Consider the following 25,936-nt stretch of genomic DNA (forward strand, 5'->3'; position numbering starts at 1 on the left):
ATAATTGGTACACAATCTGGATCATTCATAGCTTCACAAAGATAAACTAAAAGACCTTACACTGAAATTCAAGGCCCTACCCTGTATGTTGTCTTGGTGCAGTGTTTCTCATGACGAAAGTATGCAGTCTATGAGAATTTTCTTCACCTGCATCTCCCTGTTTTAGAATGAATCAAATTTAACCTCATCGATGGAACCAGCAGCTGGGCATGGATCTTGTCTGATCTTTTCAAGGTGTTTATTGCTTTAGGTCCTCGACCAAAAGGAAAAAATACCCAGCCGTGCCTTCTGATCAACAATCTTTGACCTACCAAAAACTAGGTGAACTTCCCCAAAAATAATGAAAAATATTGTTAAGAACTCGGCATTAAAGCTACAATCCTTGTACCTCATGGAATGAGCAAAGACCAGTATGTTCTCTCAAGACCCACCTTGCCATTTGACACATTACAAGCCTCATGGATGTATATCCTGACCTGCCCCACAGCCACTTCTGCAAAAGTTGAGAGGCCTAGCTAACTACCTTCAGCCCAGGAGCCATTCAGTCAAGCGCGGGAAGCAACTTGTGTTCCTTTTTTTATTCTATATGTTCGAAGTGATTGATGTGATATTGCTTAACTAAACAAAACTCTGCACATAAATTACTCATCTTTTAAAAAGCACAATGCTTTAATTAAGAATCATCAACTAACCAGCAGTCATATCACCCTGCAACTCACAACTGTCAACCCACTGAAGCTCAGCAGGTGTGAGCCTGGTCAGTACCTGGATGGGAGACCTCCTGGGAAAACTAAGGTTGATGCTGGAAGAGGTGTTAGTGGGGCCAGCAGGGGGTGCTCACCCTGCTGTCTGTGTGGGTCCTAATGCCCCAGTGTAGTGACGGGGACACTATACTGTTAACAGGCGCCGTCCTTCGGATGAGACGTAAAACTGAGGTCCTGACTCTCTGTGGTCATTAAAAATCCCAGGGTGTTTCTCGAAAAGAGTAGGGGTCTACCCCGGCGTCCTGGCCAAATTTCCCATCTGCCTTTATCAATCATGGCCTCTTAACAATCCCCCTCTATAAATTGGCTTCATTACTCTGCTCTCCTGTAAAGTGCTTTGAGTGGAGTGTCCAGAAAAGCGCTATATAAGTGTAAGAAATTATTATTATTATTATCCCAATGCAATGTGATAGCATGTCAGAAGCACCACACACCCGTACCAGCACCAAAAGTCCTGCACGTGGCCATAGGGGTCACTGTAACACAGAGAACTGGGGAGCCCTGGCCGATTAATCTCGCCCTGCCATTCCTGCCTGGGGAATTCCAGTCATAGTGAGCTCGTGCCGTGACCCTGGCTCGATCAGGGTTTCAACGTTTCCTTACTTGTCCTCAGTGCTATGCTCCTCCTGCAGCAGCTTCTCCTTGTTGAGGCCAATTTTCTCCAGCTCATGGCTCAGCTTCTCCAGCTCATTCCACTGCTGCTGGCTCTTCAGCTTCTCGTGAACCAGGTCCTGCAGGTTAAGCGCATCCACAGACTGTTCAGCTGCCAGCATCTAGTCAGATCTGCTCACTTAACTGTTGCTTCTCCTTCATCCCCACTAAATAAGATATGTGCCTCTCAACTTTTTTCAATAAATCGCATGGAGACAACCAAGGAAAATCAATGCAAACATTGCTTTTGTAGAAATGATATTTATATTCATGCGTTTTCTAGTAACTGGCTGGAGAATTAAAAAAAACAATAAGTCAATGGTTTTTACTTAAAATGTTATCTTGGAAATAATACTTAAAATACTAAGTGAAGTTATTTTAAGAATCTGTATAAACAACCCTACCTCTCTTAAGGTAGCAAGTGTCCTCTTGTCAATAGTGGCCTGTTTCTGCAGCTCTTTGTTATCCTTCTCCAGCTCCTTCACTTTACAAGAGGCCTCCTTGTACTTCGTAAGTTCCTTCTCCAAGATCTTGTTCTCCTTCTCTATGGTGGCCAGCTTCATGCCACTCTCATCTAACGCAGCTTCCTTCACTTCAACCTGCTGCCACAGTCTCTTGGCCTCCTTCTCCAGTTGCTTCCTGTCCTTCTCAGCCTGGCCCAGCTCCTGCTCCAGAACCCGTTTCTCCTGCTCCAGGCTCTCTAGCCTCTTGCTAGAAATGCGTAGCTCTTCCAGATTCTTCTGGAGCACCTGGTTCTCCTGCTCGGTGTCCTGCAGCTCTTTCTCCAGGTGCTGGATCTTGGTGTTACTGTTCTCCAGCATCTGCTGAAGCCTCCGGTTTTCAGAATCCAGGCTGTGATAGCTGAGCTCCAGACGTTCCGATTTCTTATTCAGAGCTTTCAGCACCTCCATTCTCCTGGTCAGCTCCTCTCTCTCTTTCTCAAGCTCCTTGTTCTCCACCTCAACTTGTGTAAGCTTGGCGCTGGTGTACTTCAGAGACTCCACCGTCCTCCTCAGCTCCAGATTTTCTTCATCCAGCTGACGGCACTCCTTCTCCAGAGCCTCCAGTTTGAGCGCCATGTTCTGGGCTGTGTCCGCCAGCTTCTTCAGCCTTCTGTTTTCCTGCTCCATATCCGCATTCTCCTGTTCCAGGGCCTCAATCCTGTCACAGGTGATCTTCAGGGCAGCCACTTGTTTCTGCAACTGCTCATTGGCCCGCTCCAGTTTCTGTACCTCTGTCTCCAGTTCCTCTGATTTCTCCATCCTCTCCTGGAGCTGGGCCAGCTCCTTCTGGACCTGCTTCTTCTCGAACTCCAGCTGTGTGAGCTTGCTGCCCGTGTCTGTGATTGTCTCGTGGAGAATGCGGTTCTCCTTCTCCACATCCTTCATGCGCGCCTCGCTGCTGATCTGAGCCCTCTGCCGCAGGGAGGCCACGGTCTGGCCCAGGTGCTCCTTCTCGTGTTCCAGTTCGGAAACCTGCAGAAGGAAGAAAGAAGCCTGTTCTAAAGCGGCGCCACTGAGGTAACATTCCAACATGACCCTTCTTTCTTTGTCATTATCCAAGTCAAGAAACAAGTAGAGGTTAAACCCTCATTAAAAAGTGGAAAAGTCTTCTTTCTGTGAGGAATTAACGCTCACTTGTTCCCATGTAGCTCCCACAGCAATATAGCTTTCCACTCAAACCTCACTATTTCTTAACCACGTTGAGTTTAACATTTTTATTTTAATGTTTAATCTCAACCACTATTTACTTTCCAAATAAGAATATCTTACCATCATATGTCTTTCCTAGACATGCAGCATGAAGATGGATCTGATCATCTTACTATGGTATTAACCTCAAATGTGAGGTTTGAATACATTCATGAAGTTTAGAAGGAGAAAAAACATCTAGCTCAAATTTTTTGCATGGCTTAATTTTGCTGAGGAGTTTTCTCGCAGATTTGCTAATGTCAACATCAGGCATAATGGAAAGAATAACACCCATAATTCCACCCAGACAATTCTCTGTGGGATTTATCTTCACCTCAGATCTCCCTTGGAGCATCTGTGAATGAACTTGCCTTCATCCACTAGCTTGCAGGCACTTTAAGGTTGTTCTGAGAGACAACTTTATTTATTGTGAGAGACAACAAAAAATTTAACTTTGGGTGATTCAGACTTTCTCTGCACTTCTCACAATACTGTCATGTCATTTACCAAACCGCTTTATACCATACAGTGTCAGAGCCTACCCGGCAGGCCAAGTGCAAGCCAATCATACATGGGGACAATTTGGAGGCCACGGTAAAGGCCGAGGGGAGAAATTTTGCCCAGACACCGAGATAAGTCCCTACTCTTCTCAATAAATGCCCAGGGATCTTTAATGACCACTTAGAGTCATGACCTCGGTTTAACATCTCATCCGAAAGACGGCGCCCACTACAGTACAGTGTCCCCACCACTATACTGGGGCATTAGGACCCACACAGACCGCAGGCTGGGCACCCCCCTGCTAGTCTCACTAAAACCACTTCCAGCAGCAACCATAGCTTCCCAAGAGGACTCCCATCCGGGTACTGACCAGGCTCACACATGCTTAGCTTCAGCGGGTTGCCAATTGAGAGCTGCATGGTGATGTAGCTGCTGGCTATTTCTTACAATACTATAGCTTACAAATGATTATTGTTGAATGTTTCTGAGACGGTGAGAAGACAGAGAACCTGACCGGTATGCAAGACCAACCCAGAAAATATAGTCAGGGGACACCTGGAGGATCCAGCACTCAGCTGCTCCGGGTACCCCTCACACTTGCCTGTCTGTCTTTCTCAGCTCGGACAGCGTCTAGTGTTGCCTGTAGTTTCTGTTTGTCCTTCAGGAGCTCCTCTCCTAGACTCTCCATGTCCAGTGTGGTCTGTTTCTCTTGGTCCAGCAGGGTCTGCAACTTCTCCAGCTGAAACACAAGCAAAGACCATCACACACAATTCATGTGTCACTGAATCCTGCTCCTTCGGGCTGAACAGCTCAGCCAAACTTAACTCCTCTTTTGAATAAGTTGGTACAGTAGTGAAGATTCTTCCATACTAAAATATGTTCTGTTTTTATTTATTTAAATTTGTTCAACTTAAAATATATTACAATTGGCTCATCTTGTACATTCTTTCAGCATCTGTAATTGCCAACATTCAATCTGATTAAAGATGCTTGTGGGTTTTCCCTATAACTAAACAGCATCATAACTTACAAAAAGATATCACAATTTCCACAACCATTCGGAAATCTGAGTAAAGCACTTCACTGAACCAGCACCAAGCACTTTATTGAACCAACTTCATAAACTTATCTTCAAACAAATTCCCCTGACTAAAATGCACAACCAGATCTACACTTGTCAAAAAGGAGACATTTCTCCAGTGTGGGTTTTTAACACTGGGGCTGTAAGATGGGCACAACATTGGCATGGACACAGAGAAGCCTACCACAGCCTCACAGCCAGCCCACAGCCCAGCTCACCTTCTTGTCGAGACCCTGGTTCTGCTTCTCCAGCTCCAGCACTCGGAGGTTCTCCTCCTCCAGGCTCAGCGAGGCGTTTCTCAGCTCCTGGATCGTGCTCTGCAGCCCCTGGTTCTCCTTCTCCAGCTTCAGGATGCGGCTGGAGGCCGACTCGTTCAGCTCGAACACAAATGACTTGCGAGCTGTTGAAACAAGAACTCCTTTGCGTTAAATTATTCAACAGATACTTATCTCTTCATAGAGACGGGGCACTGACTGGGAGTGTTGATTTCCTTAGCCATTTCTATTCCAGAGATTTCTGCAATATTTTCAAGGGAAAAATATAAAGAGAAAAAGGCCATTCTTACAGGTGTGCACAGTGGAGCTATGTGTTGAATGGTGAGCAGGTGCCAATTGTCTAGATGGCCTGTATATGAACAAAGTATTTCAAAGGTTGTGTGAAACTATACTTCACGGCCAGCAAAAATAAACTAGTCTAACTTAAGGTGTATACAAAGCCATTGCTACCATGTTTTCAGAAACATGTTCTGACTTTCATACAATGAAAGAGAACAATAAATCTCTACTTTTCAAACATACAGCTTCAGTAAAGTTGAAAGCAAATTTTTATTTATTTTTTAACTTCTTGAGAAATTTTTAGGACCATTTTCCTCTTTTACATTGCAATCAATTTCTCTCACGTTTTTAGCCCTCTTAAAAGGCAAAGGACTAGCATTTATGAAAAGCAGACAAGCTAATAAAAAAACATAAGGTACAATCCATATGCTCTATCCTATCATTTCAGTGTGCAGAACAATGACCCCTTTCCATGCTCACACCTTCTATATGTTTCTCTTCAGTTCATGTTTTGTGCACACTGTGAAAAAACAGAGATAAACAGTGATAAGGTGGTCCTTTAAGCCATATCCTGGCAGTTTGTGGTACTTCCATGTCTAACCCAAAACTTTCCTCTTCTAAAGCACACAATACTTCAGTAGCTGCATCAAATTCCCCATCTTGACCACGAAGAAAACTGCTGAGATTGATGTTGAACTGGTCCATTATCTCTAGTTTCTACAAAACCTTGCCCAGACTTAACCATTCTGCCAAGGAAGCAACAACACTGTCTTACTGGAACACCGGAAAGATCTGAAGGTTTCTGCATGAAGTTATTTGCCGTTTTCTCAGCTGTTACAGCTCTATAAAGTTTCAAGGCACTCGAAAGGCATAATATACTCTAGCTGACATAAAGCTGTCCACTAGAAGGGTTAAAATGAGAAGCCCACTGACCATCATTGACATCAGCACTCTTAGAAAGCTGCTCCAGTTCCCAGCCCAGATGTGCAGACTCATTCATGCTCTGTTTCTGGGCAATCTCCAGCATCATGTTCTCCTCCAGCAGCTCTTCAATTCTCTTCTTATCTGTGTCACGATCCTGCAGAGATGGAATAAGAAAAGTCATCTAATTTAGACTCCACAGCCTTTTTTGGCATTAAACTGCACCCTTTCTTTACAAAAAGAGTGAAATCATCCCTGCAATGATACTTACATGTTAGTTCTATTATTTTTTTCTAGTGGTTTGATTTTCTTTAGCCTCTAGGATTTAATTCAAAGTTTGAAATGTAAATGTTTTTTTATAAGGAAAAGGGTATTAACATAACATTGTTGGAAATGTCATGAGTTTGGTAGCACTACAGTATATTGAAGCATCATAACCGCACAATAAAACTACATCTACAACCAGTATTCTTTTATACTCCTTCCAGCATATTTTCATCAAAACCAAGAAGTAGGTTAAACTGGACCAAATCAGGGAATGAACTGTACAGTGATGAAGAAACTCAGGAAGGGGAGCAATGAATACAGACTTAGACTAAAGCCTAACCTCCTGAAAGTGTCACAGTACAAAGATCATCAGTCTGACAAAAGATGAGTGACACAGAGTACTATGACCCAATTCAGGTGTGAAAAACTTCTTATATTACAATAAAATTTCATGTGAACTGGGTGGATGGATGGATCGATGGATGTTTGCCCGTTGTGCCTTCCAGCACGTAGGGGCAGCAACATCCTATTGCTGTAATCGGAACATTAGTTTTTTTACGAGACAGGGTTGTTAGCCTTGTGCCCAACCTCCAACATGGAGGACCTGGCTCCCAACGTGGGACACGGACCCACTACCCCGAGGTTATGAGTCTCAGGCTCTACCAACAGAGCTAGTCGGGGGCCGGTGGGAAGTGGGAGGGTGGTTAAAATTTTAATATGTCATTTAGCTCCCTAAATGACACACAAAAAGTCTGAAAACACTTCTGCTCCATGGTTTTCCTTCTGGAGCAGGGCCTAGGTAACGGGGCCTGAAAGGGAGGGGGCAGCCTCTGTTCCCATGGCAGCAGGCAGGCGGAGGGCCTCACAATCTCCAGGTCGTGCAGTTTGGAGCGCAGCTGCAGGTTCTCCTTCTCCAGCTCGTGCAGCTTGTCGCCGCGGCCGCGCGCCACCACCAGCTGCTCCTCCAGCATGGCCTTGGTCTCGATCAGGGTGATGTTGTCCTCGCGCAGCTCCTGCAGGCGACAGCGGAGAGTCAAACAGGCGGCCGCGGCAGCTCCTGCTGCGCTCAAGACGCTTGACGCGCTCTCAAGCCCGACTCTGTGGCTTCCCGTTTCGTTTTCCTTCTTTTTTTTTTTTTTAAACCCTGCTGCTGCTTTGAAAAAAACAAACATGCAAGACCAAATTCTTCAAGGACCCCCTTTTTTATCAGAGCTTCTCGCTCTTTGGAAACACATAAGAACCCTTGCACGGGAAAAAAAAAAAGAATGGCAAGAACGCGTCTAGAAGTTTAGCGTCTGAAATGCTCATTTGCTTTATAGTTTTAAGCAGTTTATTTTTAAATTAATAGAGTTCATTGAAGGACCCAATTTCCCTTGTGGTCCTGTTTTTTCCCCAAGTGAATGTCTGCTGACTTACTCATCTTTTCGAAGGTCTTTAAGGACACAGTTTATCCCATCAATAAATAAGTCTGAAATTAAGAATCAGGTGAAAACTTTTAGCCAGAACAAAGTGGGAGGATTTGGCACATCCAACCTGGGAATTTTTTCCTTGCTTCGATTTGTAGCCAGGAAACTCCACGGTGAGTGACGAAGGCCATGAAGTCTCAAATGACTACAATACACTACATATTACTTTAAACATATCAATTTTTATATACTACTGCAGCATTTGTGGTCTCTGGTCCAAACGAGCATTTGGTCTCTGAGAACTTCCCAGCATCCTCCGCGTCTGCCCACTGTCCTGGCTCACCTCCATCCGTGTCTTGTAGAAATGCACATCATGAAGCTTCTCTTTGCAGCGCGTGAGCTCGGTCTCCAGCCTATCGACACGCCCGGCTCTCTCACGCAGGGAGTCGAGCTCGTCTCTGTAGGCCCGCACCGAGCGAGCGTCTGCCAGCAGCTGTATGCTCTAGGGACCAGAGAAGAGAGCACATTACAGGGCTTCCTTCCGTATCGGCCTCAACATCAGTCTGCACCATCCAGTGCTCCACATCTGTCTCCCCTCACCTTTCCACACAGTTTTTTTCACCTCATCACTCATTTTAGTGTTCTTACAGGATGACTTTCCTGATCGGGATGGCTTCAATGGTGTTGCAACTCCAAATAAACCAATTCTGCGAAATTATTTGGAACTGTAAACTTATTTGTATTCTCATGGCCCTGCTTCCATCATCTCCTGTCACATTTTAACCTTTATGTTTGTAAAATTAGAAAGGCTGTGTGCATTTGCTCTAGAGAAATACTCACAGAATTGCAAGAACTGAGAGTTCTTATATGCCATGCAAGTGCAGCGTGTAGTTTCTCAGTCTTTCCATTACTAAACAATAGTTTAACATTTGCCATTTCTTTTCAGGCCTGGATACTAAAAACTGAAAGTTCTTTCATGAGTCAGAAAAAACAAAATGCTGTAACTCTTACAGGAGTAGTGGCATTTATATTGAAATATAAAATGTAGAGCTGTCAGTAATTGACATCTATACCACACTACTACAAGTAATGAAAAACCTATTTAGTAAAGCCAGATTTTCTCATCTTCTTTGCTGGACAATCCATTTTTCCCTTATCTTTTATGACTGGCAAACAAGTAAACCGTGTAGCTCTTTTTCCCCTACCAGCCTTTCTGGTTGCACTCAATTTGCATTGACACTATTTCTTTTTGAGATCTGGCCCCTCTGACAGTTTCATATTTTCAAAGGCCTGAAACATTACTTTCACTGACCCTCAGGCAATGAGCTGCGATTTGATCCTGTACAGCCACGGTTCTCTAAAGCTTTACTTCCTCAGCACCAAAGGAAATTGATGAGCAAGCCATCAAAATCCAACCCTGACACCATTACTGATGTACCTTTTAGTCTATTAAAGGGAAGATATGTCACCTTTTCTGAGTCTGCCAACTGCACACCCCACCTGGGAGCACCTGGATAGGTGTTATTATTTAGCTATGCTCATGCTAAGAATCTGCTCACGTTCTCTGTGACGAAGGTGTGATCCCTTGTGTACTCACCTCCTGTCTCAGTTTCTGCAGCTCTAGGTCCAGGCGCTCAATTTCATTTTTGGCGTCAATCAGTTGTTCAGTCTTCTCCTCCCTTCAACAAGGAGAAAAAAGCAACAGCATGGCTGATGTGTCATCATCAGTAATTGTCACTCAGTAACCGGGTTAATAATATGCACCAAATCACGAATACAAAATAAGTTAGAAAATTGACCTCCTCAAATGTACGCCTATGTATTTTTTCAGAAAATCAGACTCTAAAAGAAGAGCTCAACATTCTTATTCCATTTGAGTGTTAAAAATATATATCTAAGGCTCACTGAGTACAAAACAATATAGCATAGCATTATCATCCACTGTCCTCAAAAGGTGTAAAGTTAGGACTTAGTTAGGACACTCCAGGGCTGAATTTAAAAACTGGATGTAAAATGCAGCAGCCTTCGCTTATTACTATATCTCTTATGTCTAATAACTGTTACTATATATTGATATTAGAACTGTATTGGAAATCAGATGTTTTATTAATTCTTAATTTCTTTGCCGACAGAAAAATTAAATGTGTAACAAAAAGTGGGATTATCTCGTCTTCCCCACTGTATCTCTGTGCCTAACACACAAAATCACAGCAGTCTGCACTCCTACCAGTTTCATGTATCAGTGGGTCACAAGACGCACATGGCTGCCCTTTCTAATAAGCCCGGCAGTGGATACAGACTAGGGCGGCGACACTCACAGCTCCTGCCTGGCACGACGCAGCTTGGCTTTGCTGTCTGCCAGCTCCACAGCCAGGTGCTGCCGGTCCTCTTTGGACAGGAGGGGGACGGGGCCAGTGGCGAGCTCAGGGCTGGATGCTTTAACTGGGCTGATGGGCTGCTGGGACTGCAGGTAATCCCTCTCCTGTGTCAGCTCCACAATGACCTGGGTTAGACCGAGAGGGAAAGAGACTAACTTTTAACTGCGGTAAACCTTCACAAGGCTAGGGCGACACCAACACCCTTCCTTCCACTGGGGAGTATTCAGACACTTCGGACGTAAACATTTATGTCAATTAAGCTCCAACTCAGTCCAACAGAAACGCTGTTACTGTCTGTTGAATCTGCCTGAGCAGGTTTTTTTTTTTTAAAAGCCCAAAAAAATCCCATTGCTGTGAAACAGAAGAGTTTCTACAAAGGGTAATGGGATATTTCTACACTACAGCTAAATAAAGGAATCATTATCGGGCATAATTTACATTTTGTTCTGTAAACGTACAGCAATTGCTTTGCTCTATTAATCATCCTTATCGCGTGGCCGTTAACTACAGTCCCACTACACAGGTCAAGAATCATTTCAGCACTGGGAACAGTTGTTCAAGAGCCCACTATTGACAGCACATGGGAAAACTACTGACATTTCATTAATCATTAAGGTAGAAAAACATATCTTAACTTGACTGAATTAGTAAAGCCCAATGATGATTTGCTGTAACTCCCTTCTCAACAGTTTCCCACACAGTGCTTTATTGACCTATACAGCAGTATAATCAAACAACCACTAATAACAATCTCCCGTATTGACCAACACACAGATATTCATAGGACCACACAATAAATATATAATTGTATATTTACAACATACATACAATATATAACTTTAACTATACTCAAGCACAAGCTCCACAGAATTGGAGAAGTGCAATGGCAGGACTAAATATCCACATCTCTTCAATCCATTAACTGAGTTATCAGACTACATAACTACACTGTCTTAGTTCCTTGTTTCTGTTCATGTCATAATCATCCAGAGAAATGTTACACCACAGGACAAGACCATTTATTGAGTGAAGGCTTAAACTGTTTACGTTTTCCTAAATGTCAGCTGAAGCCTATTATTTGCTAACTAAAGAATTCCACAGCTCATTGGTGTTCCACTTTTGTCAAGAAAATGTTGCCGATATGTTGCCGACGTGGTAGGGTTTACCTAGTGCTGAACAAGCACACACCCTGATGAGTGTATTTCTGTACTCCCAAGGAGACAAGACTAGTTACAACTAAATAAGATGTGAAAGGTGTCAACAGAAATTTATTGTGCAGTGAAGAACCTGGACATGCATTATAAGGCCAAAGCATGTGATTATTTTCTAAACAATAACGTTTGCTTTTAAAAAAGGGGTCTTCACATAGAGAACATCCCGGCCCTTTTCGGGCAGTGGCTCTTTGGGGGCAGTGCGGTGGCTCTGTGGCTAAGGATCCGCGCCTGTGGCTGGAAGGTTGCCGGTTCGAATCCCGCAGCCGGCAGAGGAATCCTACATTGTATATGGCCAATAAAGTGATCTTTCCCTCGAGCCAGACCAGAGCTCTCTGCGGATCTCTGTGGCAGCGCTGGTCACACACCTCTGTGCAGTCGTCCCGCTCGTCGATGAGCTTTCGCAGGTGGAAGGCCATGTTCCTGGACAGTGGGTCCAGCTCCTCGGGCGGCAGGTCAGCAAGCTCCAGCCACTGCAGGTCAAACACATTCTCCTGGTTCTGGGTCACCTGGAACACAGGGAGCCACCAGGAACCTCAGACTCAAGACATCAGTGCAGGACTTAAGACCTACAACGACCAGTCAAACAATTAAGAGTCACAAGGAACTTAAATGGAACCAAGGTTCAAAGTGCACCCATCCGGTGCCTCAAGACCAGCAAGAAGAGCTGCCCAGTCCCAGAGAAAATGTGTAATCAGGGTTGGAGAAATTAAAAAATCCATGCTGTGAAATATTTTGACAAAATCAAAATCAACCATATATCTTCTTCTTCAAAATAAATTGTGAAACATGAAGTGGAGGTGTAATTGCATTTACTTTTTTACATGGATTGTGGGCATCTGAAACAAGCTACCAGCCATGGTGCTGAAGTGCTACTAACAACCGTACTAGGTAGATGAACCAAAATGACCTACCTCTCATTAGTAATTTTCAGCCTTTCGGTGTACAGCCATTGAATCCCACTGTTATTAAAACCATTAACACTGAAGAAAGCAACCATCTGCTTAAACAGCTATCTCTTGTTTTCTGAGCTGTGTTTGCAGGGTTGTTAGTTTCCAATAACATGAGACCAATAAGATTTCTACTTAGTTCTAGAGTCCACCTACAGTAGCATTCAGAGTTACCCGCATGTACAGTCTCTTGCAAGAGTATTCAGACCCTTCCTATGGTGTTTCATCACGGTGTCGTTCAGCTTTTAATTATGGTTTTGCCCACGCTCAAAGAGATATTATGAGTCTTTGAAATGGTGTATGCCCTTCTTCTAATCCATAGTGTATGTTTGTACATCTTTATCCCCATGTTGTTTTGAAAGCTTCTCAGTCTTCATGATTGAATCTTTCAAATAAAAATACCCCACTGACACATCCCAGCTGCTTTATTTTAAATGTCACTTTGAATTGTAAAGGCTACAGAGTAAGAAATCTGCTTCCACTCACCTCCTGAATGTGGGTGACAATGGCTGCCTGAGTCTCAATGTCTAGCAGTTTGATCTTCTCAATGAACTCTTCCTTGCGCTCACACTGAATATAACGACAAAATGAATCCACATTAACATGTTAAATGACTGTGCAATCAAGATTTGACCATTGTTTTAATAGCCAATTGTTATTCAACTCTGCTTGCTTGCTAAAACTCTCATATAATACAGGAGATATGAAGACAACACTCAGATTTTCTCCAAAACACATGCTTTCATGCCAACAGCTCCTCACAGTGAACCCCACAAGAACCACAGGATGGTTTGCATCAGATGGAGCTCTCACTGGTAACACAGCAAGGCCACAGGTACCTGAAAAGGTACAGGGATTGCTGCTTTGATGCAAACCAAAGTTACCCTGATTGGCTACAAGACCATCCAACTACTGTACTACCTGGCTACTTGTAGACCTCCATTTCAGGAATTCTATTCACAGAGGACTACTGGCACAGACTCACACTTACTCAAAGCAGACATGTCTTGACGGAGGCATACCCCGGGCAGTCCAATTGGTAGAAGTACTGGAAGTTGCGTTCATCCCAAAAGGGAATGGGGGATCTTTTGCCATTTAACATCTTATCAGAATCACTGGATAAGAAACGTACTTTTCTTTAAATACAGGGTTCTCAAACATAAGTTTACTATACTACATGTACAAAGTCAGGAATTCTGAGAGGGTACCCCGGTTGTTACCTGTACCGCCTGTCATAGCTATTTCTCATAGCTCTTTATGTAGTGGCACAGAAGGTACAGCAGGGATCTGCAACCCTGGAGGGACCCAATCCAAGCAGGCCACCATTAAACCAACAATTTCTATAGATACGGAACAGTTCCATTGTGATCAATTGTTAATTTGTTAAATCTAGCAATTAAGAGATTTGTTTTAAACTAAAAACTAAGTACTCTTCACCACGAGTTTACAAAAGTTGCCGGTCTTTGAAAATAGGTAACCGGGAGATTAACTGAACTGGGACTCTGCATGGTCAGGGACTGAAGAGTCACTCTGCCAGCCCAACGCTTGAATACCATAACCTGGTGCAACCGAGCACATAATATCCCCTGTAAAGGGAGTTCCTCCCTCTCTAGAACTTGGTTCCAGGCAGTTCCCGAGAACTGGAAAAACAAGTGCTCTCAACCGTCCAGGCACAACAGGAAGAGAAAGAAAAAACAAATTTATACAAAAATAAAACAGAATAGGAAAAGACATTTGAGAGAGGTGACATGCCATCTGCTTCACAAACAGTACTGCATCGCAGTACCAAGCAGTAATCACAGCAGTTTTATCACATCCCCGCACTGTAACAATTGTATTTGTGTAGGACCCAAAACACTCAAGGAGGTTTCTGGTACAGGTTTCTGGTCACTTTTATGCAAGCCAGCAGCAGAAAAGCTGCCTTCCAATAATCTACAAATGGACCCTGGCAAAATGAAATGGCAGGGCTGCATTTTATTCTCAGCAACTGCATTGTAAAAAAAACTGCCACTGCAGTTACAAATTAAGGCATAAATTCTATTGCAGGGTGTGGCGGCATGGCTATTCCTGAAAGTATAATAGAGACATTTGATATGTACCTGCTGTGATTCACATTCATTGGTATGGTCAGCACCAGTAATCTGTTAACAAATATAAAATGCATTGTTCTTCTTTCTTCACAACTTGCACAGCAATAGCCTTCCAAGTGGAACAACTTATCCTGTTACAATAACCTTTTGGGGTTAACAAAGTTAAGACAATACATTCAGCAAAATGAGTGTTCACTCATCTCAAGATCTGCATGGTTCCCTGTACATGTCATATCTCAGTGAGGCCTGTTACCTGTACAGCACAGCCCAGCATAAGCAAAAGCAGCCTCTTCATCTCTTCCATGCTTTTACCTGTGGGAGGAATGAGAAGACATGCTAAATACAGAGATGAAACCAAGGATATAGCGTATCTGTAAGTTAAGAAAGGCCAAGTCGCTCTTGTGTGAAAAGAAGATAAATATATAAACGGCTGAATGTTCTTCCATGTGCAGCATGTTTGTGATCTCAAAATTTGGGCATTCAGGAAAAAAAGAACATTGTCACTGCAAAGAAACACCACAGTAGTGAATTTAACATGACCAGGGGAAGGCATTTTCCACAGACAAATCTGAAAGTACAATGTTCTAAATGTAGTTCAGATCTTGGGGTGACCAGATAAACCTGGAAAGTAAGTGTTTAATTTCTATTCATTTTTTTTTGTTTAGACGTCATCCCCTGTGGAAGAAAGGACTGTAAACAATAATCAATAAAAAAACAATGATGAGGCCTCCTATCAAAAGGATACATTTTAAAAAACATTTGAGGTCTTGAGTCCTGGAAACTCTTATTTAGAGAAATTTAGAACAATGCCTTTTTATGATGTTCAACAAAAACAGTTCCAACATCTGTTGTTAATTCACTATGTGGTATGATCACAAATGTTTTCAGACATAATGGCTAAGTTAATTTAATATGGTTTACAGTTTACACCTTTACTTGTATTTTGTTGGAGGCAAGTATTCATTAGACTTGTTTTTCCTCATCTCGGATCGTAAACAGATATCATGATGACGCACAACAGGCTAATTCATTGAGCTTAGCATATTTTTAGCCCTGACTCATACAAAGATGAAAAGTAACCTGCTGGCATACAAAACAATGGCATGCCACTGAATTCAAACACTATACCAATATGATTGTGGTTTTCACAATCACAACGAATCCGATTATCTTAATTCTAATCAGCTACTTTTTAATCACTAACTAATAAAATGTGATTGGATTGATATTTTCAAATACTTTGAGATTTCACAATCTGCATTTCCTCACTCTCCCTATGTGTGGTGACAGGATTCAGAACTGTGAGCTGACATGTGGACAAGCACACAACTGGGAATTCCACATCAGGTGAGTATATCACAAAAAAATAATCAGCAATTCTATTTGAAAAGACAACTGTGGGGGAAAAAAAGCTGTTATGGGTTTAAAGACCTCCATTTCATTCAGGCTTTTTTTCTTTTAACATTAATTCAGCTCCAGAGTAAATATGAGTGGTTATGCTCCTTCAAAAATAATAGTGTAATATGTCTACTGTGATAGGATTTATTGTATTACACCAGATGTACCCAGTGTAAGAGTAACCCTGACCTTGAAAAAAAAAATACAAAAAGGCAAGACACATCCAGAGAATTTCTAGGACAAGATGATCAGATTACTGAGTTTTTAATTACTAATGGACTTTTGGAAAAACTGCAGATTCACACGATGTGGAGCTGTGCTAATTTGTGCAACCAAATCGGAAAGTTTATGAATCGAGATAAGCGATTAAATATAGAAGGCTACTCAAACAAAAACATCCCCAGATCCATGGAAAATCACGAGCACTACTTCCTGCATGAGACAGGAACAGTGCACAATTTTTCCAGAAGCATCCTGAATAAACGAATGAAAAAATAAACGGGCAAGCTAATTGATCATAGGAGTCATTGAAATGCAAAGCTCTGGTACACAGATGTTTGCACTTCTCTGGAGAAACAGGTGTTAATTCACTGTTGAGAGGCTAAATGTTAAGACCAACAGACATGCAAAAAAAAAATCATGAACCTTCATCAAAGGCATAAATCTGCAAACCATAATCAGACCCCTTCAACATACTTTTGAACTTAGGAATGCAATTTCAATTAGGCACAAATCAGCAAGTCTGTAACAGAAGGGCTGGAAGTATTCTGCTGCTTTGCCACTTCCTAAACACATTAAAAAGCAGCACGTGTATCCTTCCCACCAGATTTCTCAAGGCTGTGTCCTTGTCAGCGTTTTGTACTCAGGGCCAGAGAGCCGGCGCTCGCTTACATCACAGGGTCGGGCCACACAGTCACAAGCAATGCCGGCCAACTGAGCTCTCACCCCTACAGCTGGGCCGAGTCTACTCACTAAACGAATCGAAATTCATTGGTGGGCTTCTAAGCCCCCTGGCACAGCTGTATGCCCAGCAGATCCAAAGGAAGACTTGTGGCACCATTGAAGGCCCATCTCATATTCCTCATCAGCCTTTTGAACTTTTGCCTTCAGGCAGACATTTGTGCTGTCCACAGCAAAACAAAGAAAAGGAAATTTAGGTTTGTTCCAGAGGCCATCAGGTTGGCAAATAATGACTGCAAAGAAGTCTTATCAATATGATATTCTTTGGACAGAGCCGCCCCCCTAAATGTGCATGTACTTTAATACCTTCTTAAATACTACACACTGCTACTTTCAATCACATTTATGGTGCCTTTGCTGGTTTTATTTATGTACATACCTTTTTTTCTTAGCAATGTTGTTCTTTATTGTTACATGTTGTATGTTGCACCCCTTGCCGGGGATTAGGGCTGTATAAAATACTGTATCTTGAATTGAATTGTATTGAAACATCATTACACTACACAACAGTATGATAGCACAAAATGTCCTCACAGTGGAGGATTACTGCACCGTGAGCTTTTTCAAGTCTAAAACTAGAAGCCGGAGAGTTGGACAGAGTACAAGCACAGAATTTTCCCCCTGCAGCTAATACAGGTATGTAAATTAGACACCACTCCTAACACTGGGCTAGAGAGACGCACACCCCTGGGAGTCTTCAGTCAGGAAGGTGCAGGCCAGACCCAGCAGGGGCCCATATCTGCTGGGTGAGAGAGATACAACAAATGGCCTCTCGGGTGTCACCCTCTGTGCGTGCCAGATCTAAAGAACAGAGTCAGGGAGGTGTGAGAGCCTGGCTAGAATATACAGGCTCCCTCTGAAATACTAAACCGACTCCGAGGGAATCTTTCACAGGGTGGCATCAGCCAAATGACCCACTTGAGTGTTATATCAGCTTGAGTCTTAACTGTTCTAAAGCTACTGTTTCTCACTTCATCTTCATCACAAATCCAAACTCTCAATGAATGCAAATAGTAATAATAATTCTTCATGTTTTGTATAATAAGATCTCAGCTGACTTTACACACAGGACAGGGGTCTCTTCCCCAGCCCTGAAGTGCAATAGCCCCAATACTTAGCAGAAGAGGTACAGTATGAAGAATTAGAGAACAGAGGGAGGTCAGACTGTGGTAACCCAGGGTGGAAATGAACCTGATAACCCTTACAATCGCTGCCATGGGATCTGAAATGCCCAAGTAGTCAGGACATTGGTTAAAGGTGGCACCTCCTACAGCACAGTGTCCCCAGTCACCATACTAGGGCATTACAACTGAAAATCCACAAATACCACTTACAGAAGCAACCTGATCTTCCACAGAGGTCTCCCATCCCAGTACCGAACAGGCTTACCTCAGACTAGAAGGCGGTCATGCTAACAATCCTAAAAAGGTTAAAACTATTACATATAGAGGACAGAATTGGACTTCAGAACACTGATGAGGACAGTTACATCGTTTACATTATAATTACAAATTATTCTAAAAAATATCAGTTTTAAAAAGTGTTTGAATCTCAGCTTTCACAGACTACAACGGCTTTGGGATTCCAAATGAATTCTTCCCTGGTGTCAGGATTATGTAAGACACTTTAACTCGCCCACAAATGCAATGACAAATACAAAAATCGTTACAATTATAGAAATATCTGCACTGAAAAAAAAAGTAAATGCCTTCGCAAGCGGTTCCCAAGTGTGAACAAAAAGAACCACAGCCTGAGCTCCAGGGTTGCATAACTCCTGGGTTTACAGTATGTCATAAATATGAGCTTCATAGATCAAGCTCAATACCCATCTGTAACACCCATACTGTGCATTTCCCAAGCTTCCAACTATATAAACAGAGCATCAGGACTTGCATACTTATTACAAACTCCCCACAATTTACTTATTTATAGTGTGCCATTATGCAATTACCCAGCTAGAAACTAGATACTGAATCATGAAGCTTTGTTAGTCATTACTCTCTCACTTCTCTTACACGCAAAGTGTTATTCTACAAAAGCCCTGTGCATGAACCACAAAAGCAATATTCTTACCTGTCAAAGGGTCCTTCCCAATCATCAGCACATTGGGCAAATTCATGACTATCAACTGCTGAAGGGTCTCCTGGAACAAAACACAGGGGCACACTGTAAGCAAACGCCAGTTTGGGAACCCCCGTGTGCCCTCCGCTGTCAAACAAGAACACGCTGCTCTTGCATTGTGCCTGGAACAGCCTGAGAGAAAGTGGATGAACACACTGTAGAGAGGTAAACAACTTACACAACACATGAATAAAGAAGGGTGCAGTGGTCACTTTTGCTGTCTCGCAGTGCCGGGGCCCCGTGTTCAATTTCTGGGGTGCTTTCTGCGTGGAGTTTGTATGTTCTCCCCTGTTCGCGTGGCTTTCCTCTGGGTTCTCCAATTTCCTCCCACAGTCCAAACACATACTGGTAGGTCAACTAGCTCCTGGGAAGATTGGCCTTACAGTGCGACTGTGTGCATCTGTGTTTGTGTGTGCCCTGCGATGGAGTGGTATCCTGCCCAGGATGTATCCTGCTTTGCACTCACTGAAAGCAATATTTCTATTGGATTGACAGAGATGTATTCACAAGCCAGCATGTTTACAATGTAAGAGGGCCACAACAGCTCACTGGATGCCACGCAGACCTGGAAATTTTGTCTATTTTGTGATGTTAATTGTAGGTTTTACACGTTACCGTGTACCTTTTACTTTCACTGCGGTTTGAAATACACTCATCAATGCCAATACCTTCTAACCCCAAAATATGAAAAATAGCGTTGCAGGTCCCTTTAACCTTATTTGCAGCCAGTATATGCGGAGTTCAAGTGTAATGTCATTTTCAGCATCATCAGCACATTGGACAAGAGCCAGCAACCCAGAACATTTTCAAAGCGCTGTAAAAAGGAAGTCTGATTTCTATCTCTGGGGAAAAAAAAAAACACCACCAAGATCGATCAATCTTGTGGAGTATTTCTGTACACGAGTCAAGACGGGCTGTTTGCAGACACTTTCTCTATAGAAGGGCTAAAGTCTAAGCTCGGCCGCCAGAGCAAACAGGAAATCATTGCGCAGGTCTGGCCCGCCGAAAGTGTCATCCTGTGCCCACAAGGCAAAGTTCACAGCTGTGCACATCTGGACACGCCCCCTCCACCCCCACTTACTGCCACAGAGGAAGGGAAGGGTTTTGTTTGCACAGCATGCTGGGTCTGCACACTGCTCCCCTCTGTGCTCTGCTACAATGCCAAGGTCAGGTATGCAGTGCAGAACAACAACAGCTCCTGCAAGACTGAACATGCCCCAGCAACCCATCCCTTTCACTCAAACAATTCAGCACACTTTCTATAATTAGCGCCATGTCACTGGATACGGTTCTGAGCTGTGCAACTCATTTTTTGGTTTTTGGAAGGGTGTGGGAGTGTTTCGATTTTTTTTTTAAAAAAGCAAAACAAATTCTGGAGGCTTTAGACCCAGGTTTTGTTCTTCACAAATTAGTCCCTTTTAAAATGTGTCCGTGATATTCAGGTGCTAAGAAATGGAAAAAGTCTGGTTAAGCATGGAAAACACCAAAAAACATTTAGAAGATTACAGGTTCCATTTCAAAGAAATTTAATAAAACCTAGTAGTAATGTAGTTCTAAACAATCTTAAACATAACCAATAATAATAATGTGTCATCAGAGCTCTCAATCTGGTTTTAAAATATCTTGGGCACCTGGTGGTATGAACAAAAAAAAGTGTTTACATCACTTTGCTACACTCCAGGTTTTAAAGTATTAAAGGGACAAACATTTACATGATGGGGAGCAGAGGTCATTTTGTGATGAGCCTGCATGTCATCCACAGCACAATGTCTTCCTCCAACACCTGGAGAAACAGGCAGCTGACGTTCAACTCCATTTCTGACTTCTGAATGCAGGTGAATCCTGGAAAATTAGCCAAGTGCGGTTATCCCCCCACTGAAGTAAGAGCTTCCGTTTCTTACGCTCCTTGAGGTTTTCACAACTGCAAATGAAGCTGACCCGCCAATTGCATCTTTAGCCGTGCAGCCGATAATATTTTGGTGATCTCTCCATGCAAAGCAGGGGAGAAGAATTCCCTTTTTCTGCACAAAGGCGGAGGGGCTGTGTGAGGAATGTGGTTGTCAGGCAGGACCCCATGAAGACCTTTTGTTGCCTTTGTCCCCGCTGTCTGAGTGTTCCACTCTGTAAACCCACAAACCATGGATTACTCAAGAGGAAAGAAAACAACTGTCCATCACCCGGATACCTACCCTGGGGCACATTCCACTGTATTGTTCTTCACGATTCCACAGCCTTGTGTAAGATTTACAGGCTGATGTTGCAAGCAAAGGACCCACAAGGTTGAAGATAATGGTGTTAATATCTTCCATCTATCCCCCCAGCCTTCTTACAGACAGATTTGACATTATCTACAAAAAGGTCTGGTCTCTTTCTTAGAACATATCAACATTTTAACACTTAAAAGAAACCAAAATAAAGTGGACAGTAATCCTTTCAAATTAAGCTCATCTTACGGAACAGATTCTGCACCAACACAAGAAATCATTTTTAACCAAGTTGTTAATACAGAAACCATGCCATGGAGCCCAACACACTGAAATCTAGATATGGGCAAAACATTACTCCCATTCTTGTTACAGAACTCTACCCTGCAATACAGAGCTCTCATACAAAGCTGCACTAGAAAAGGGCTTGGTCAGGCATATCTACTTATTAAGGGTGCATTTTGATGGTGGCCAACATTGCTAAATGTTAGAATCTGCTGACTGAGATGACAGTGATGACTGAAATAGAATAGCAGGCTCTGGTTAAAATGAGTGCCTAGGAAACATTGGTATCTGCTTTCTTTAACCAGTATTTGAATGACAGCATCACCGTAATAAAGCCAAATTATACACAAAACAATTAGAATCAGACAATAAAAGGGGTTTAAGGTGTCAATCTGATTTTATTGCCAAATAACAATTAATTGTAACAGAAGACAATCCACACAAATATCAGTCAAACCACGTTCAGCTATCGAATTTCTTGAGCAAATGTGGTTTATAATAAAGGTGTTGCATTGACATATATTAGACTGCTAGATGAGAACTTCATCTTCAGGAGAAGAATTGAAAAAATTGCAAAAAATAAAGAACTGCTTAAAGAATTGCTTTAAGTAACATACTGTATAGCATGTCCATTTCATCAAAGCAAATGTTCATTACTGTGCTTAAACAAAACCCTGTATGACATCCAATCATGTCACTCTCTATATAGTCAAAGCACAGAAGAAAAGATGGAGCTCCATTATTAATTATTAATTCACAGTTATTACAGGCTATTACAGGCTCAGTTATTAAAATGTTTTTAAGCACTACTGCACAAAACATTCTGCCACCATTTGTGTTCCTTAAACCATGAATATGCCAGGGAGTTGAAACAATTAACTTCACTGCCTGGGGAATTCTGTGGACACAGTGTCACTCATCGCATGAGGAATCAGTTAAATTACTTAGGAAAACTGTTTTTACAGCTAAATTAGAGACATATTGGTTATATAACATTAGTTAAGTACAACACATTCTGTTGTACTTAACATTAGTTAAGTACAACAGACAAACAGTCGGCAGACAAACAAATGACCACAAAGTGTTTTCCAACAGAACCAGCAAGTTTGGACAGCAACTCACTGAGGCAGGCAGGCAAAAATCTCAATAACACAACAGGACAGATTCCTGCAAAATAGGATACGTAAGGAAAGACTTATTTCACCTGCATAAACTTTACCAAAAAGCCTGAGCCATTTTATAAAAGGACTTCATTTCTGTACCCTAACACTTCTACCCTGAATTCCAACCAAAGAGACATCACACTCTGCTTCACCAAGGTATTTCTAAATTAAACACAAGTACACTTGGTATTAAAAAAAATAAAATAATGCAGCCTATACACTATTTCTGGGGTTAAAGGGGACAAAAACATATTCAACCCGATGCAAGTAAAAAGAAGAGAAACAATATGCACATCAATTCCATCTACCACAAAAGAACTACACAAACATTTAAATGACTACACCTTCTCCTCCGCATCATGAGCTAAAGAAAACACGGATGTACAAAACTGTGGTTGAAAAACACATTTTAATAACTCTATAATCTTTTATTTTTTCATAATCCCAGTGCTAGGACCAAGGAAGTCACAATATTTGCTTTAATTATAAATGATATTTTTGGACATCATTTTACACCTTCAGAGAACACACTTGCAAAGAGCTTCTTTAGACCCACTCTAAAACTAAACTATTCAGTGTATTTCTAATGTTTAAATCGAGTCCAGAAAAACATAATTGAAATCATGTGCCTTTTAACCCCCAAGAAAACAGGTTCAAGACTCATTATGCTGCAATATCTACTTTTAATTACAATTCTCGCAAATGTCGGAAATTTCAGTACAGTTCCAAAGTATTTATTACGGCAGTTTATGTGCAGTATATTTGCTATTATTTTAAGACTGGAATTTGCTTTTGAACCAAGTCTAAGAAAAGAACTGGCAATGAAGGTTTTTCAAACCACAAACTTAATGGCTGTGTGTTTAATGTGGTTTCCCTTCATTAAAAAGTACTCCTTTGGAATCTTTCAAAACACAATAAATGCTTGATCATCAGACTGAACTTTGAATTAAGTTTACACCTCAACTACAACTGAGAACAAAGGGTATTAGTACAAAGCTGTATCTATGGGCTTAATAAAATTAAACTTCGGTGTACATATTTTATTTATGATTCATTGTCTTCTCATTGGTGTAACCTGCTGTCATTTGCCCCGGAGACAAGCTGTGTTGGTGATTTGATAGTCTTGTTGCATTTCTCAAGCTGAAATGAGCACTGACAAGCAAGCACAGAACAGCCATTTACCTGTAACTAACCACTGCACAGGTAAAATAAAAACAACCAAGGAGCTGGACAGGAATTCAAGACTGTGGGACAGAAGTCGGGCAATATATAAAACAAAAGCTATATAGCAATAAGCCAAACAGATGAGAAACAGTGCCTTCACCAATGTGTTTTGAAGCAAAGACACTCGTATTCCAAAATTACTTCTGACTGCACACAGAAACATTAATCACAAGAGTAATTAGCCCTTGCTGTTCTGTAGTGTCTGTCATTTCATGATGTCATCAGGGCAAATTTCACTCTGCCATTGTTCCATTACTGACAGATCTGGATCCATTTTTACTTGGGGACTTGAAGTGCTGACAAAAGTACTAAAGAGGAGGAACACAGAGCATTTGGACTAGAGGAAAGAGCTTTTGTCCTAAAGGAGCAAAAGGCTTCCCCAGCGATTCATCTGGTAAAAGCCTTTCGGAACAAAGGGCTTAAAAGAGCACCAGCTCAGGCACAGACTGAATTTTGCTAACACTAGCCAAGAGCCGTCAGAGGCCGAGGACTAGGTGAACAGAGGGGACTGTGGTAACCCTGAGTATATTCAGTGTGTGCTGAATCTTTTTTTTTTCCCTCAGCAGACAATTAAGCTCCACAGAATATATGAAGAACCACAGCTGGGAAAACATCCTCCACGTGACTTTTCCCAGCTTGGCTGGGAAGCAAAGAGCAGAGTACGATTAGATATTAAAAACTGATACATCAGACTGTCAGCTCAAGTACATGCAATGATGCTGACTGCCCTTTGAGCAAGAATTCCCAAGGAATTATGCACAACTGGCTAAGCTCCAGCAGGGACGGGCACAAGAGCATTTCTCCAACGTGTTGAGTGCCATCTGTAAGAGGAGGGCCACTCCTCAAGCTGGCACTCACTCTCAAGCCCTGAGGGGGTCAAATAACACAGGGATCTCTAAGTTGGCATGTCCACATGTCTCATTCTTCTCTGGGTACAGAAGCCTTAACAACAACTTGCAATTCCAAAAATAAAAAGAATTCTGGATTCTAAAAGTGAAGACACACAAAGCTTTGCCTTGCTGAAACATGTAACCTTCGCTTGGAGGTCACAGACATGGGAGAACCCCAAGCACAAAGCAGAAGCAACACAAACAACAAAAGACATGGTTGCTTGGTCTATTGAATGAGGCTCAGGCACTTGTTCAATATTTGTAGCACAGGCGCAGAGGGGTTTGTGGGAAAACACCGCTGTGCTTACTGATTTTGGGCAGGAAGTTGTGCATTACTCATTCTCAGTTAAGAAGGATATCAAATTACCTTTATATCTCCAAAATTCTCTTGCAGTCATAACTGAAATACAGAGCCAACACCTGCAGTGTTCAGAAGAGACACGAGAGAGCCTTGGGAAACCCTGAAAAGGGCTTTAGGGTGACTTGACTTTATTGTGGGCTCTGGCGTAAGAAGAGCTTGTCGTCAAGGTGCGCACCAAAACAACTGAAAAACCTAGATCTCCCTCTGGCTAAACTACAGGGAGGGCAAGATGGCGGCAGCGCAGGAGAGAAAGTTACTGTGGTGACAGAGCATTAATCACTTCTAACACTGCAGTGCTGTGAGTGTTCCTTCTGACACGGCGGCCATGGACTTCACTTGCTTCAGGCGCATTATTAATCGAAGGAAATTCGATAATTGAGGGTATTACGTTATTCTGTCTGTACTTAAAAACAGACAGGGTTATAGGGTTAGGCTGCGCAACCACAAAACGGCCCACACAGCAGAAATTATTCAAGTCAAGATTTGGCAGCATACGTTTCCAAAATCTTCAGTGAGAATTTTCAGGTGTTTTCTCTCTTGCAACTGTTCCCTGAAAAGAAGTGAGATGTGCCTACTGGGAAAATACCACCAAAGGGATTCTGAATCGAGCTCTGAGAATAAGCTGCGCCACTTACTCCTCTGTACACCTTTGTCTGCTTTCTGATCGCTACCTGCGTTTATTAGTCTGGCAGGCTAAAGTACAGACAGTCACCACCTGTTGCAGAAGTGGACCAATCAATAGCAGGCCCTGCCAGACCCTGGTCTGAAATTCCAGGCATCCGCCAAATCGCTGATGGGCGCATTTTTCTGAGCTGTTCTTTAAAAAGAATCAATCGTTTCCGAAGGCCTGCCACATCGCTCTACT

The 25,936-nt window shown here is 42.4% G+C and overlaps 1 protein-coding gene across 3 annotated transcripts in view; it reads right to left on the reverse strand.

Moving 5' to 3' along the window:
- Positions 1–25,936, reverse strand: part of ccdc88c (coiled-coil and HOOK domain protein 88C) — an 83,534-nt gene that overhangs the window by 30,241 nt on the left and 27,357 nt on the right. For all 3 annotated transcript variants that reach the window (XM_088648648.1, XM_088648647.1, XM_088648649.1), the window contains exons 4-16: positions 18,897–18,966; positions 14,719–14,777; positions 12,862–12,945; positions 11,794–11,934; positions 10,155–10,339; positions 9,434–9,515; positions 8,180–8,338; positions 7,297–7,443; positions 6,176–6,320; positions 4,907–5,088; positions 4,209–4,346; positions 1,820–2,890; positions 1,368–1,495 (exon numbers count right to left, since the gene is read on the reverse strand). In XM_088648648.1, the coding sequence (XP_088504774.1) occupies positions 1,368–1,495; positions 1,820–2,890; positions 4,209–4,346; positions 4,907–5,088; positions 6,176–6,320; positions 7,297–7,443; positions 8,180–8,338; positions 9,434–9,515; positions 10,155–10,339; positions 11,794–11,934; positions 12,862–12,945; positions 14,719–14,777; positions 18,897–18,966 (2,591 nt within the window). The remainder of the gene's footprint in view (positions 1–1,367; positions 1,496–1,819; positions 2,891–4,208; positions 4,347–4,906; positions 5,089–6,175; positions 6,321–7,296; positions 7,444–8,179; positions 8,339–9,433; positions 9,516–10,154; positions 10,340–11,793; positions 11,935–12,861; positions 12,946–14,718; positions 14,778–18,896; positions 18,967–25,936) is intronic.

This window comes from Lepisosteus platostomus, chromosome 10 (genome assembly GCF_059453375.1).
Source record: "Lepisosteus platostomus isolate fLepPlt1 chromosome 10, fLepPlt1.hap1, whole genome shotgun sequence".
In the NCBI taxonomy this organism is placed as follows: Eukaryota; Metazoa; Chordata; class Actinopteri; order Semionotiformes; family Lepisosteidae; genus Lepisosteus; species Lepisosteus platostomus.